The sequence below is a fragment of the Neophocaena asiaeorientalis genome, unplaced genomic scaffold (assembly GCF_003031525.2).
Source record: "Neophocaena asiaeorientalis asiaeorientalis breed wild unplaced genomic scaffold, Neophocaena_asiaeorientalis_V1.1 scaffold133, whole genome shotgun sequence".
NCBI lineage: Eukaryota > Metazoa > Chordata > Mammalia > Artiodactyla > Phocoenidae > Neophocaena > Neophocaena asiaeorientalis.
This window is the reverse complement of record NW_020174429.1, coordinates 2,397,466-2,410,474: the sequence shown is the minus strand read 5'-3', so window position 1 is coordinate 2,410,474 and position 13,009 is coordinate 2,397,466. Positions and strand designations below refer to the sequence as shown.

The 13,009-nt window shown below is 50.1% G+C and overlaps 1 protein-coding gene across 1 annotated transcript in view; it reads left to right on the top strand.

Moving 5' to 3' along the window:
- MYO5B (myosin VB) overlaps positions 1 to 13,009 on the top strand; it is a 373,495-nt gene that overhangs the window by 306,288 nt on the left and 54,198 nt on the right. The window contains exons 18-21 of the mRNA XM_024756795.1: positions 2,297 to 2,408; positions 7,180 to 7,391; positions 9,361 to 9,517; positions 11,459 to 11,698. Of these exons, the coding sequence (XP_024612563.1) occupies positions 2,297 to 2,408; positions 7,180 to 7,391; positions 9,361 to 9,517; positions 11,459 to 11,698 (721 nt within the window). The remainder of the gene's footprint in view (positions 1 to 2,296; positions 2,409 to 7,179; positions 7,392 to 9,360; positions 9,518 to 11,458; positions 11,699 to 13,009) is intronic.

Genomic DNA, 13,009 nt, shown 5'->3' with positions numbered 1-13,009 from the left:
GTCCGCCTGCCGATGCAGGGGACACGGGTTCGTGCCCGGGTCCGGGAGGATCCCACATGCCGCAGAGCGGCTGGGCCCGTACCAAAAAAAGAAACAAAACAAAATGAATGTCTGATTTGCAGCTTATCCATCCAGCTCTCTGTTCCTGGGCTGCCAGTATTAGGTCGGTCAGAGCTTCGGAGTTTTCTTGACATTTACTGTGCCTGATTGAAATCATTGAAGCAACGTTTAGCTGGGCAAATAATAAGTGTTTCCATTTTTAAAGCCTCCTGGTAGAGATTTCCAGTAATTAGGTGGGTTTGGCTCACAGTCCCAAAGGGCACAGAGCAGCAGAAACGCTACCTGGGCCCGATCCCAGCACCCTCTGCCCCCCCCTGCTGAAGGGGGGAACCCACACATTGTGAGCCTGTGGAGCAGGGCCATGCGCACACCTGGTCAGCTCCGAGCAGAACAGATGCTGTCATTCCCCTGTAACCTTGCATTTGTGACAGACAGAACCCATTGAAAAGGTAAAGGGCATGGAAACAAAGTATATTAGTGGATGTCACGGTCTGGGGGGAGGGGAGAACAGGGAGTGACTGATACTAGGTGTCGGGTTTTATTCGGGGGTGATGGAAATGTTCTGGAATTCAACATTGGGGATAGTTGCACGACTTCGTGAAGGTACTAAAAAGCTATTGAATTGTATACTTTTAAAAAAGTACATCTTTACAGTATGTGTGTTATATCTCAAGCTGTTATTTAAAAAAAGGTAAGGCATAAGCCATTTTATGTAGAGAAAAAAAAAGATGGAAAAAAAAGCCATTTTGTTATTTGCACCTTCTCTGAGACCCGTGGCTGTGTTAGAAGTCTTCCACCAAACCAGGCGAGTGTCTTCAAAGGCATGGAGAGGCTCTGAGCTCAGTCTGTTTTCCTTCTCGTCCCAGGGAGTGGAGATGGGTCGCCTGGGAGGGAGGGGGAAACCCAAGGACCACACTGGCATGCGACTGTGGAGGGCAAGGGGAGCAGCTCGCAGGGGCCCCTGATATTCCACAGTACTCATTTCTTTGGATAAAATTTCTAAAGGATCCCTTTTAAAAGCGAATGTGCTCCAGGAGAAGGGATGCAATCCGTTTATTCTGCATTAATACTTTAGAATGAGGGAGATCGAGTAACTGGACAGTCACTCAGCAAGGCCACAGGTGATGGTAAATGGTAACACACGATCTCAAGGCAGCACCTACATGATTTCCAAATGGGCACCGTGGACAGCATGTGGACCTGAAGACAGTGTGCGTGTAGCATCTCCTGATGCCTCCGAAGGGGTGAGCATCTCTTGATGCCTCTGAGGACTCGGAAGGAGTGGGGACAGATGGGCCGAATTCACCTTCAGAGGGACGTAGGCTGCAAGTTCAAAGTCTCTGTAGAGCAGGGCTGTGCTGCAACAGAACATGAGTTCCACGCAAAGGCTGTGAGCGTCCCCTGAAAACTGAGATGAGAAGCGAGGAGAACATGAGCGTCCGTGTGAACTGAGGTCGCTATCAGGAGAAAGGGTCAGAGCCCGCCTGGAAAATGACGTCTTTGGTCATTGAAAAGACTGCATTTGTTTTAAGTAGAGATCTCCTCAGAGGCCAAGGGAGAAACTCAAGGCTCTCTTAAAGATTTCCTTCCAGAATGTACCAGAAGGGCACTTACTTAAAAGGTAGTGAAATTATAAGTGCTCTTTATTTTATGTGCATTGATGGACATTTTCTTACAGTGGGCCTACATTACTCTAATAAACAGCAGGGGTGGTAAGTCTACTTGCAGGAGAAAAACGGCTCCTTCTAAACTATACCAACATGTATGAACAGTGTATCTCCAGGGGTTAGAATATGGCCTCTCTTTATTTGCTAACGTATGCTTTCCTGCATTAGAAAGTTTTCAATGAGCTATATTAGTTTTAGTTTTATAAGAAGAAAAATCAAGCTGCATTCCAGGTAAGGCTCCCCCATTCCAGCAGCAATGGAGTGGAGCTCCACGTTTTGGGGCAGAAACCTCCTGTGAGTGGTTGTGCCTCTGGTCAGCCCTCCCAGGGGAGCCTCCAGTGCTTCCTTTTTCTTTCAGTTTTCCAGCCATGATTCTATAACTTAACTACACACTGAAATTCTCAGAAGGCATCAAGGGAGAACAGAATGCCCCGGAACATGTTTTGCTGCTCTGAGAAGGGCTTTGTGCCAGGCATATTGACCCCATGGGGCGCTGTCTGAGATCACCCACGGCCCTTGTGTGGCCGAGAGGCAGGACGTGTCCCCTGATGCACCGGTTTTCCCTCTAGGTGGGCCTACCATGACTTCTACAACCGGTATCGGGTGCTGGTCAAGAAGAAAGAGCTCGCCAACACAGACAAAAAGGCCATCTGCAAGTCTGTGCTGGAGAGCCTCATTAAGGTGAGCTGGGCACGGCCCGACTGCTGGGCTCCAGGGGAGGCTCAGCCGCGGTGCCCTGGGATTAGGGGGTTGGGGGAGGTGTTAACTGCCTTTTGGGTCTTCATCCCTCGTATTGAAACTGTTCCTGAGATATTAATCTATTTGCCTGTGTCAGCAACTGTAAAGGAGAAGCCCCTTCACCTGCCTGGAGAACTTTCTAGCCTTTCCCACATCACAGCTCACATAGAAAATGAAATTGTTTATACAGCACGCTGGGGGTCATGATGAGGCTGCTCCTGGCTACAAGCTGCTGGCCGGGATCTCTGGCTTCCCCGAAGCCTGGGGCTCCACAGCTCAGCCTGCCGGCACCAGTGCACCCACCCGGGGGCTCTGATCTGGAGCCCGGGCACAGCCTGGGAGCTAGCGGAGGGGAAAAGAGCTGTGCTTCTGGTAGCTTCCTCACTGCAGAGCCGGCCTCAGGCCCACCCCCAGATGCTTGTTTTAAATCAGGCAGTGGATTTCATTTTATTTGAAACAATCTGAACTCAACAGCTGACACTTGGGACTGGAGAACTATAGCAGAGCTCTTGGGGGCCTGTAGTGAGGGACAGACCCTTGAGTATTTCTTAGTTCCAGAGTATCCAGGGATTACAGCAGAGTACGGTACTTAATGGTCTCAATAAAGGGCTAGATTATATCAAAAACCCTTCCTTTAAGAAGGTAAGAAATTACATCTAAATTTTTTAATTTCTAAGTATTGTTTTGCTAGGAAAATCTGTTCATCTGGAGTATAGCTCATTGCCAGATGATCAGCTTTTAAGGTCCTATGTTATTTTGTGAAAGTGACACAGTCACCCTCAGCGTTGTCTTAGCAGCTCAAGTCTGTAGCTGTAGACAGTACAAAGTGCTGTGCTAAATATTCCACAGAGAGTAAGAAGATGACAATCTCGTTAATTGAAGGTTGCAGTTGGTTCTCTGGACTCTGGTTAATTGAGGTTTTTGCTGTGGTGTATCTGTCAGTGTTCACATTTCAACGTGTCCTCTTTCAACGGGTGAGAAAAATGTGTTCAAGGTCAGCTGATTCTGGTTGACGTGGAGCGTCGGGAGTCTTCCTTCTCTACTGGTACCAGGAGGCTCTTCGTGTAACCAAGGCTCACAAGTAGCCTACTCTGCCATGGGGCTGCCTTCTCCTTTCTCCAGACTGTAGTTCCACACTTCCTCTGCCTTCCCTGGATTTCTCCAAGCTTCCAGCAGAACTGCTGCTTCCCAAACAGAGGGTACTCTGGAGGGGGCCCAGGTCCGACTGGCTGACTCAGCTTCCCGCACTCTGCTCCCCTCCAGCTGGCAGGACCGAGTGCCACTGCCCTGTCCTGCTCTTGATACGCTCAGGCCGCTGGCTTGTTAATGCCCAGCTTCCATGCCGACTCTGCCCTCCCGGTTTCCTCAATCCAGCACTCTCTGAGCCCATACCATGCTGTCCTGTGCTCCAGATGTGTCTCCTTTCTTTCAGAGGATGGTCTTTATATTGACACTCTCCCCTGGTTATGAGTACTGAGCCTGACACACAGAAGTAACCCACCAAACATTTGTGGAATGAGTGAACAAGTGAATTCCCTAAAGCACGTGAATACGTGCTGTTTCCTCCGCCTGAAGTGCTTTTTCCCTCTTTTACCTGTCCGGCCAGGTTTTACTTTCCCTCTAGATTGAGCTCTAAAATGCCTTCTGGTCTTTGAAGCCTGTTCCTAGCCTCCCAGTCGGAGTTAGTCACTGGCTAACACTTCTCAACTTCTGTCTTCCATTTTTGCGTTTCTTCCCTTGTATTGTAGTTAAGGGCTTCTTTTTCATTTCACCAGACTCTGAACAACTAAATGGCAAGGGCCCCGCTGTCATTTGTTCCTAGCACAATAACTGGTCATCACAGGAGCTCTGATGTGAGCTCTTTTGCTCTTTGTGCAAGTGGCTGCATGGGTGACATGAGCCTGTCCTGATGAAACCTGCCACCAGTGGCTCACGGTTATTAAGCACTTACTAGGAGTCAAGACTCTTTTCTAACTGCTTCACACACTTCGTCTCATCCTAATATTTCCTTATGAGAAACATACAGCATGATGCCCATTTCACAGCTGAGGAAAACTGAGGCACAGGCAGCTGATATAAAAATTGCCCAAGGCTACTCAGGAGCCCCCACAGTCTAAACCACATCACCCGCTGAGTCTGACTGATTAATTAATGTCACTGTATAATTACCCTTCCTAGAGATGGAATAAGGATCAGTGCTTTAAGGCTTCCCTAGAGACCTTCTATTTCCTTTCTTTGTTTGTTTTTTCCCTCTTTTGGGAACCACATCTTCTGGTCACCAATGCTAAGTGACTTGGGGACTTCAAGCAACTGAGACTTGGCAAAGCCACACGTTAGCCTAAAATGGCACATGCCAGCTCCCTGCCCTCTCCAGGAACGTGATTAGTACTGATTAATCCTTTGTGAGTTGCTTCATTTGCAAATATTTTCTCCCATTCTGAGGGTTGTCTTTCGTCTTGTTTATGGTTTCCTTTGCTGTGCAAAAGCTTTTAAGTTTCATTAAGTCCTATTTGTTTATTTTTGTTTTTATTTCCATTTCTCTAGGAGGTGGGTCAACAAGGATCTTGCGGTGATTTATGTCATAGTACGTTTTAGAGCAGAGTGATTAGGAGAGAAGCAGTGACGAAGGCGGCCTGTAGGCCAGGCAGTAGGCGCTCACCAGCCGCATCCATTGGCCGGCAGCCACGGGGCAGGGGCTACCTCATGAGGTTGCTCACGCGTGATAGTCTCATCCTGCAAGGATTGTAGGAATACCTCCATCTTTAGCCTGAATTTTTTTTTCTTTAACTCCTCAAATGTTTATTGAGTTCCTCCTATGTACTAACCTGGAGTGGTCAGTGTGAGGGTTATTGAAAGAGTGTACTAGGTGGGCCCTGCCCTCCAGGACAGATGGTCATCTAGTGTGGTTATAGACATCACTGGCCATCATGCAAACCTGAACCTTCATCCTGACAGTGAAGGAGCATATTAACAAGCATCTCCTGAGACCCAGAGAGCATGAGGAAATATGTACGTGAGGAGTATGAGAAGGAGATGGTATTACAGAAGCGGCGTGGTGTAGTAAGAGACCTCTGACCTGGGAGTCCTGGGTCTCGGGTTCTATTCCTTGATATTTTCAGTGAGACCTTTGGCAAGTCACCTCAACATTCTAGGCATCTGTAAAAATAAAAGCACTGGCTTGGGGTAGATTGCTAAGATTCCTTTCTACTCCCTCAGTCTCTGATTACTGGAGAAGGGTTCTCAAAAGATAACCTCTGCTTGGTATGTGAAGAGTATAGCCAGTTCTAGGGGTTACAGAAAGCAGGCCTGGGGTAGAAGTTCTCAAGACACCTGGGGGAAGGGGAGTGTAGCCATCAGGGCAGTGGTGATGGCTGTAGCAGGCAGGACCTTCAGAGAGATCCTCATTTGTAAAAATTGTGGCTCTGTGAACCAGACTGCCCTTTCCCTGGTGGTTTTTTTCCAGCATAGGAAACGGAGCCTGTGTACTGTGGTTCCTGAGATGCAGCAGGCACCTCCCAGGCCCTAGCTCTGCTGAAAGCCCAGTAGCCAGGCTTGTCCCCCGACTGAGGGCTGAGCCACCCACCTTTTGCTTCTGGAGCCCTGCTCACTGAAGAGGAGTCTCCCCAGCAGGGCAGTGATGCAGGCAAGGCCTCGGCCGCCTCAGAGCTTCTCCGTCCAGCCCAGCCCCTGTTCCTCCCGGCGTGAGCTGAGGGCCCTGAGCAGATGCGGGGATGAGAACCAGGGCCTCGCAGCTCGCTCCTCCCAGCTTCACCGGCAGCCCGACCGTGGAGGGGACAGTCAGTGACGGTCTAGCCAGATGCTGTGTCCCAGCTCAGCCACGGCTCAGGCAGCCTGGCTTTCCTGTGCGTGGAGCCAGGTTCCTGTTAGCCGTCCAGGGCTTGGCCGTGAAGAGTGGTGACTCGGCGTTATTTCAGAGCCATTTGTCAACGTGAAGTGTATTCTCGTGTGTGTGTTTTCCTTAGACCTTGGCTCATTATCTCCTCCTTATGGTCTGCATGCCAAGGGAGCAACATTAGATGAAGGTTATTTACAAAGAGTGCTCAGTTATCGTGAGTTACCTATCGAATATAGTAGCCCAGGCTCATCCGCATACACACGGCTGGGTCATCTTCCCTTATCCACCAGGGTGAGCGCAGGGAGGGGCAGTTAACTTCAACCTGAATAGATGTAATTAAAGATAGTAATTATATGTCTGAAAAAACCTCACAACATAGTTAGAAACCAAATAAAATGTATTTGGGGGTTATTTGCAATATATTTGTAATTTCCCACACCTGCCTCCTTTCACTTCGTTCAGGCCTTTGCTTAAACATCACCTCCATAGAAATGCCTTCCTCGATTAACCTATTTCAACATCTCCATCCCATCCTCCAGCCCTCAGTTTATTGTCTCCGTAATCTTCAGCACTGCCTGAAGTGTACTGTCTCCTTGTTTGCTTGTCCGGCTGCCCTCACGGCGATGTCAGTTGCTGGCGGGCAGGGATCTTTTTCACTGCTGCATTCGGTGTCTGACCAGTAGTAGGGACAGGCTCGGGGTCCGTTAACACACTAAGTCTCAGCATGTGTTTAAGGAGCAGGAGCAGGGGCATGTGACACCTGGCAAGGGAATTGTGCGTCAGAGGACCTGGGGTGGTAGGGTGCTTTCCCGTACTGCTCACGGATGGTGAACCAGCTCCCCTCCCTGCCTTGTAAAGGATCCTGACAAGTTCCAGTTTGGCCGCACCAAGATCTTCTTCCGGGCAGGCCAGGTGGCCTACCTGGAGAAGCTTCGGGCTGACAAGTTCCGGGCAGCCACCATCACGATCCAGAAAACCGTCCGGGGCTGGCTGCAGAAGGTGAAATACCGCAGGTTGAAGGCAGCTACCTTAACTCTGCAGAGGTACTGCCGAGGACACCTGGCCCGCAGGTGAGCTGAGCCGGGGCACATCTAAGGTAGCAGATTGGCGGTGAGGGTGGAGGGGCAGGGGGCTGGGACCAGCTCCGAGCTGGCTGGCCTCTCTCAGCCCCGGTAGTTCGAGTGGTTCCTGCTGGGCCCTGTCCGCCTCCGGCTTTCCCCCAGCAGCTGGGCCTCTCTCTCTCCTGCCCTTCTCACCTGAGCATGTAGGTCTAGTTCCCAGGTCTCTTGCCTCCCCCAGTCTGTCCCTGTCCTAGGCTAGCACTGGCTGGTTTTCCCACAAAACCTCCATTTGCCCTTTGCTTAAACTCTTAAGTAAAACAATCTTCTTTTAGAAAAAGAGACAATTTCAGCCTTTCTGTCACAGTCAACATACACTCAGCTTTGTGATTTACACCACCAATTTCAAAATCCCTTGGGAGTTTGGTAAATAGGGCTGGCAAGACCCGGGGAGGTCCCTTCTATGAGTTGTTGCACTCAGCACAGAGAGGGCGAGACTTGTCTGACCACAAGGAGCTACCTAGGGGCAGAGCCTGAAGCCAGTCGGCTGCCCTGACCCAGCCCAACACCATGTAGAAGAAGCGACTTTACTTTAAACGTCCCCTCCTCAGTGATGTCATTGGGTTGATGAAATGCTAAAGCGGTATAAGCATCTCCGGAGAGCAGAGGGATGGGCGTGGAGGACACCCCTGCCACCAGACCCATCCCCGGACCTTTACACAGGTCATCAGATTTTGGACCCAGCCCTAGTTCAAAATCAGTGACCTCTGCAGATCCGGATTTCCTCGGAGAAATGACAGTCATTGCCAGGAAGCCTTGCATTTGGAAGCCAAAGTTTCACAAGTGGCTGCTCGGGCATCTCTGCTTGAATATATAAAGCAAGCCCAGAGCAGGCACCCTTTGTACTATAAAGATAGAAGATTACTCCAGCTCCCCCTCCTGCCCTTGCTGTTAGCTGTTTATCCAAGCAGAACTGGAGATGATGAACGCCATTGATTTACCTGTGAAGAGCTGAGAGATGGTCTCTGGAACAAAAGCTACGGAAATGAGAAGGTTGTCAGTGGTATCAACACTAAGTCATCATCCACAGTCAGGGCATCACTGAGCACGCTTGTGCCGGGGGCTCTGACTTGGGCAGCAAGCTGGCCTGCACTCTCCCTGCAGGGTGTTTGTATTCTAGAGAGACTGCTCAGGGAGAGCTGGACCAGGTTTCGGACTCATTTCAGCAGGTAGAGCAGGGCTGAGTGGGTCACCTCCCACTCTGGAGCTGCGCTAGATGATTTCCAAGGTCCTTTCTAGCTTTTAATATTCTGACTCTCTAGTTGAGCATTTGCTATGAGCCTGATACCAAACAAAGCCCTGAAGGAGGGTAAAAAGTGTTGGACTGACTTTATGTCTGTCTTGAGGGGTGAGATGGAGAATGCGGAAATGAAACAGAGGAAAGTAGATGCCCATGAGCAGTGTATCCCCAGCAGAATGGGCTGGGAAATGAGAAAACAAAGAGGGGTCGCTGCAGGTCTGAGAAGGTTTTATTCATTCAGCAAATACTTAACCATGTGCCACTGTGCCAGGCCCTGTACTGGATGTAGGGGTACAAGGATGCTTGAGACATGGTTCCTTACCTCTCCACACCCGATGAGATCCAGGGACCAGACAGGGGTGTGAACATGTGATGTTGTTGAGGACTGCCCAGGTTGCAGGAGGGGCTTGCGGGTGGGGGAGTGGACAGATGAGGATCAGAGTTGATCAGACTTAGACTGAATTGTAAATATGTGGAAAGACGTTTTGCACAAGACGGAGGAAGCCAGTTCTGCTGTTCTGAGCTGAGCCTCAAGTCCCCAAGGCCTTGCTACAGTCGGTAACGGTGATGAGAGTTGGCTTGCCCTTGTGGTGTCCAGGCAGGGCCGGGGGGGAGGAGCTCGCATTCAAGAGTGACCCAGAGGCCTCCGTCAGTCTGGCCCACCACTCTCTCCCTCCCCAGGCTGGCCGAGCACCTGCGGAGGACCCGGGCGGCCGTGGTGCTCCAGAAGCAGTACCGCATGCGGAGGGCTCACCAGGCCTACCAGAGGGTCCGTAGGGCCACCGTCGTCATCCAGGCCTTCGCTCGGGGCATGTTTGTACGGAGAATCTACCACCAGGTGTGTAGCCACCCTGAGGGACTCAGGCTGTAAACTCAGAACTAAGCAGCAGCAAATGGGTTGGCACCAACATAAATGTTTCTTGGGCGCTTCTAACTTTTATCTAAGTAATTTCGCAAGTCTGCTCTCACTGAATCCTAACCAAAGTCTCATGAGGTGTAGTGTCTCAAAAGTTCTCCAGAGAGACAGAACCGATAGGAGATGCGTGTATCTCTGTCTGTGTGTGTGTGTGTGTGTGTGTGTGTGTGTATGTGTGTGTGTGTGTGTGTGTATGTGTGTGTGTGTGTGTGTGTGTGTGTGTGTGTATTTATTATGAGGAAGTGGCTCGTGCAGTCATGGAGGCGGAGCAGTCCCCCCATCTGCTGTCTACAAGCTGGAGACCCAGGAAAGTCAGGAGTGTAATTCAGCCCGAGTCTGAAGGCCTGAGGACAAGGGAGCTGGTGGTACACATCCAGTCTGAGGGCAGGAGAAGATGAGACGAAATGTCCCAGCTCAACAGTGAGGCAGGAAGAAGGCGAATTCCTCCTTCCTCCACCTTTTGTTCTATTTAGTCCCACCGTGGATGGCATGATGCCCACTACACAGGGGAGGGCAGTCCTCTTCACTGAACCCACCGGCTCAAATACTTCTCTCTCTGGAAACATCCTCTCAGACACACCCAGAAACAGTCTTTAACCTGAGCATCCCGTGGCCAGTCAAGTTGACACATATTAAGTATCACAGGTAGGAAGGGTACGTATCATTGTACCCCTTCAGCAGCGGTGAGATGCTCGGAGCAGCTGACTCACCTGCCCAAGTGCACTCGGTCAGCCCATGGCAGAGCCTGGTGACCTATCTGGGGCTCACACAGACTTGAGAGAAGGGGGCAGTATTGGGAGTCGTCAGGCTATAGCTCCTCCATCTAACTGATTAGCAAGCTGAAGCCCAGTGAGGTGAGGTCAGGAGAAGGACCCTGACCTCCTCCCTGCCGGGCCATTATCCAATGAAGCTGAAAGACCCAGTTAGGTAGCCCCAAGTCAGGACACACCCCATCCACCAGATCACCCCCGCATAACTGAAGCTCAATGCTAAGATGAAAGATGGGTTGGAACGAAATGTCTAAAATGGTCTTTTGTTTTCCTAAAATGAACATCTACCTCTTGTAGGATCAGAGAAGGTGTGATTTTTCTCAGTAATAAAACTATAAAGTGTTACATTGATAATGAAAAAGCAAACGTGGTTAGGCACCAGATGGAGCACCCCCGGGCCCGTGGGAAAAGCTTCTGTGAATATTCCTGGGAGATTGGTGACATCTGTGTGGTGTCACCATGGATGGGACAGGTAGCATTTCGGAGGCACTAGGGTTTGAACCCAGCTCATCTCAGAGCTGTGCTACTGGGCATGTTAGTCTTTCAACATGTTTATTTATTCATTCCACAAATATTTATTTGCAGGGCATTAGAGTGAGAACACTGATGATGCTTTAATTTTCTGAGTGGTTTTTTAACTGGATAGGAAAAAAACACAAACAGTGAATTGCAAGCCAAGTTTGTAATTGTAAGCCATTTAACCCACTCAGCAATCTCACTCGACAGTGTCACTTCATCTCTCCCGCTCACAGTCACCAGGAGGGGATCCACATCTGTTGAACGGGGGGCTTATCAGCTGGATAATGTTTAAGCCCCTCCAACTTTGAGGCTTTTAGACTGTGGTTTCCTAACCAATAAAAAGTTAAAAAACAAAACGAAAAACTAGAAAGGAGAGTTTGACAGCTCATTTCCTGTAGGTACACAGGCTGCCAACTTACTTACAAGTTGTTCATAAAATAAATGGCCACCAGAGCCCTAAGCCATAGGGAGGCTGTCTCTCGCTGACCTTGGCTCTCTCCCCAGAGCAGTACATGAGACCCTTGCTCCCGTCCTGCAGTGCAAACCCACCAGGTGTGTGCTTGTCCCCTGCCAGGTCCTCAGGGAGCACAAGGCCACCATCATCCAGAAGCACGTGCGGAGCTGGCTGGCTCGCAGGTGCTTCCAGCGGCTTCGGGGCGCGGCCATTGTCATCCAGTGCAGCTTCCGGAGGCTCAAGGCCAAGCGGGAGCTGAAGGCCCTCAAGATTGAGGCCCGCTCAGCAGAGCACCTAAAACGCCTCAACGTGGGCATGGAGAACAAGGTGGTCCAGCTGCAGCGGAAGATCGACGACCAGGTTGGTGTCTTGAGCTCCCACCCAGGGGGTGGGGCTGTGGGGAGACTCCACGGGCATGTTTGAGAGAGACCCATGGCTTCCCCAGGGAGCTCTCATTTGATCCCCACAAGACTTCGTGAGGCCATTTTACAGACCAGCAAATTGTGGATCGGGGGCATCAAGCACTTGGCCAAGGTCACAGAATTAGAAAGTGCCAGAACCAGCACTCCAGCCCACTTCTGATCCCACGGCCATAACGAGGGTGATGCTGGTGTTTTTAACCCCAAATGTCACTAAAGTGTCGGTCCTTTCCTGTGTCGTGGCTTAAGATGGGTTTCCAGAGTTGAAAGCAGGCTCACTGGTACCTTGCTCGTGTAGGGTATTAATGGCCTCAGGACCAGGCTCTTGCAATGCCCTGGAGGGTTTCAGGTGCCTCCTGAGAAAGGAAAGAAGAAGGTGGAGCAAAGGAAGGGGGGAAACATGCTGAAGGCGTGTGGTATGTGATGTGGCGGAAGACGGTTGGAGTTGGGCCACCAGGCAGGGCTTTGGCAGTCACTGGTTTTATTGTACCTATTCTATGCTAGGCACTTTTTTAAGCTTCTCATGATCCCAATAGGGCAAGAAAATAAATGAGCCATTTTACACCTAAACCAGCTGCCCTAAACAGGAGCCCAAAAGTGGTTAAATGTTCCTGCCTTTCTGTTCTTGCAAAAGACGGCTTCTGGAGAAGAAATTGTGGCCCTGGGTGTCTGTCTCTATGTGAGTTCTACAGGTGTCTTCTTTGGCTTGGCTCCCTAGTGGGGAAGCAAGACAGAAAGCTCAGTGCAGCGTGGAGGACACTCAATACATACCCGGCCCTGGTTGGCCCCCAGTGATAGGTCAGGTCAGGGAGGAAGACATATCTACCCAGAGCATCAGGAGTGGTTAGGAAAAGGTCTGTACTCTGGGATCAGCCATTTGGAAAACACAATCACAAGGAGGACCTAGGGTTGTATTATTATTATCATTGCCATTATTATTATTATTATTATTATGGCTGTTGATGACTGGCCAGGAAAGACATTGTGCCAATTAACCTTCTGAGCAAGGTATAGTCAGAGGGACGAGCAGATTTTGTTGGCACTGCTGCACCCTGCCAGGAGCCCCATGTACTGCCCTGCCACCTCGGCCCTGGGTTCCAGCCATAGGGCCCTGCATTGGCATTGCTGATTTCTCAAGTTGACTTGAGAGGTTAAGAATAAATCTGGTATTTTATACCCCATGTGCTGGAACATCAAAGAGAAGCAGATTTAAAAGGCCTATTTTTAAAGAGCTTTTTGCCTTCAGCTTCCT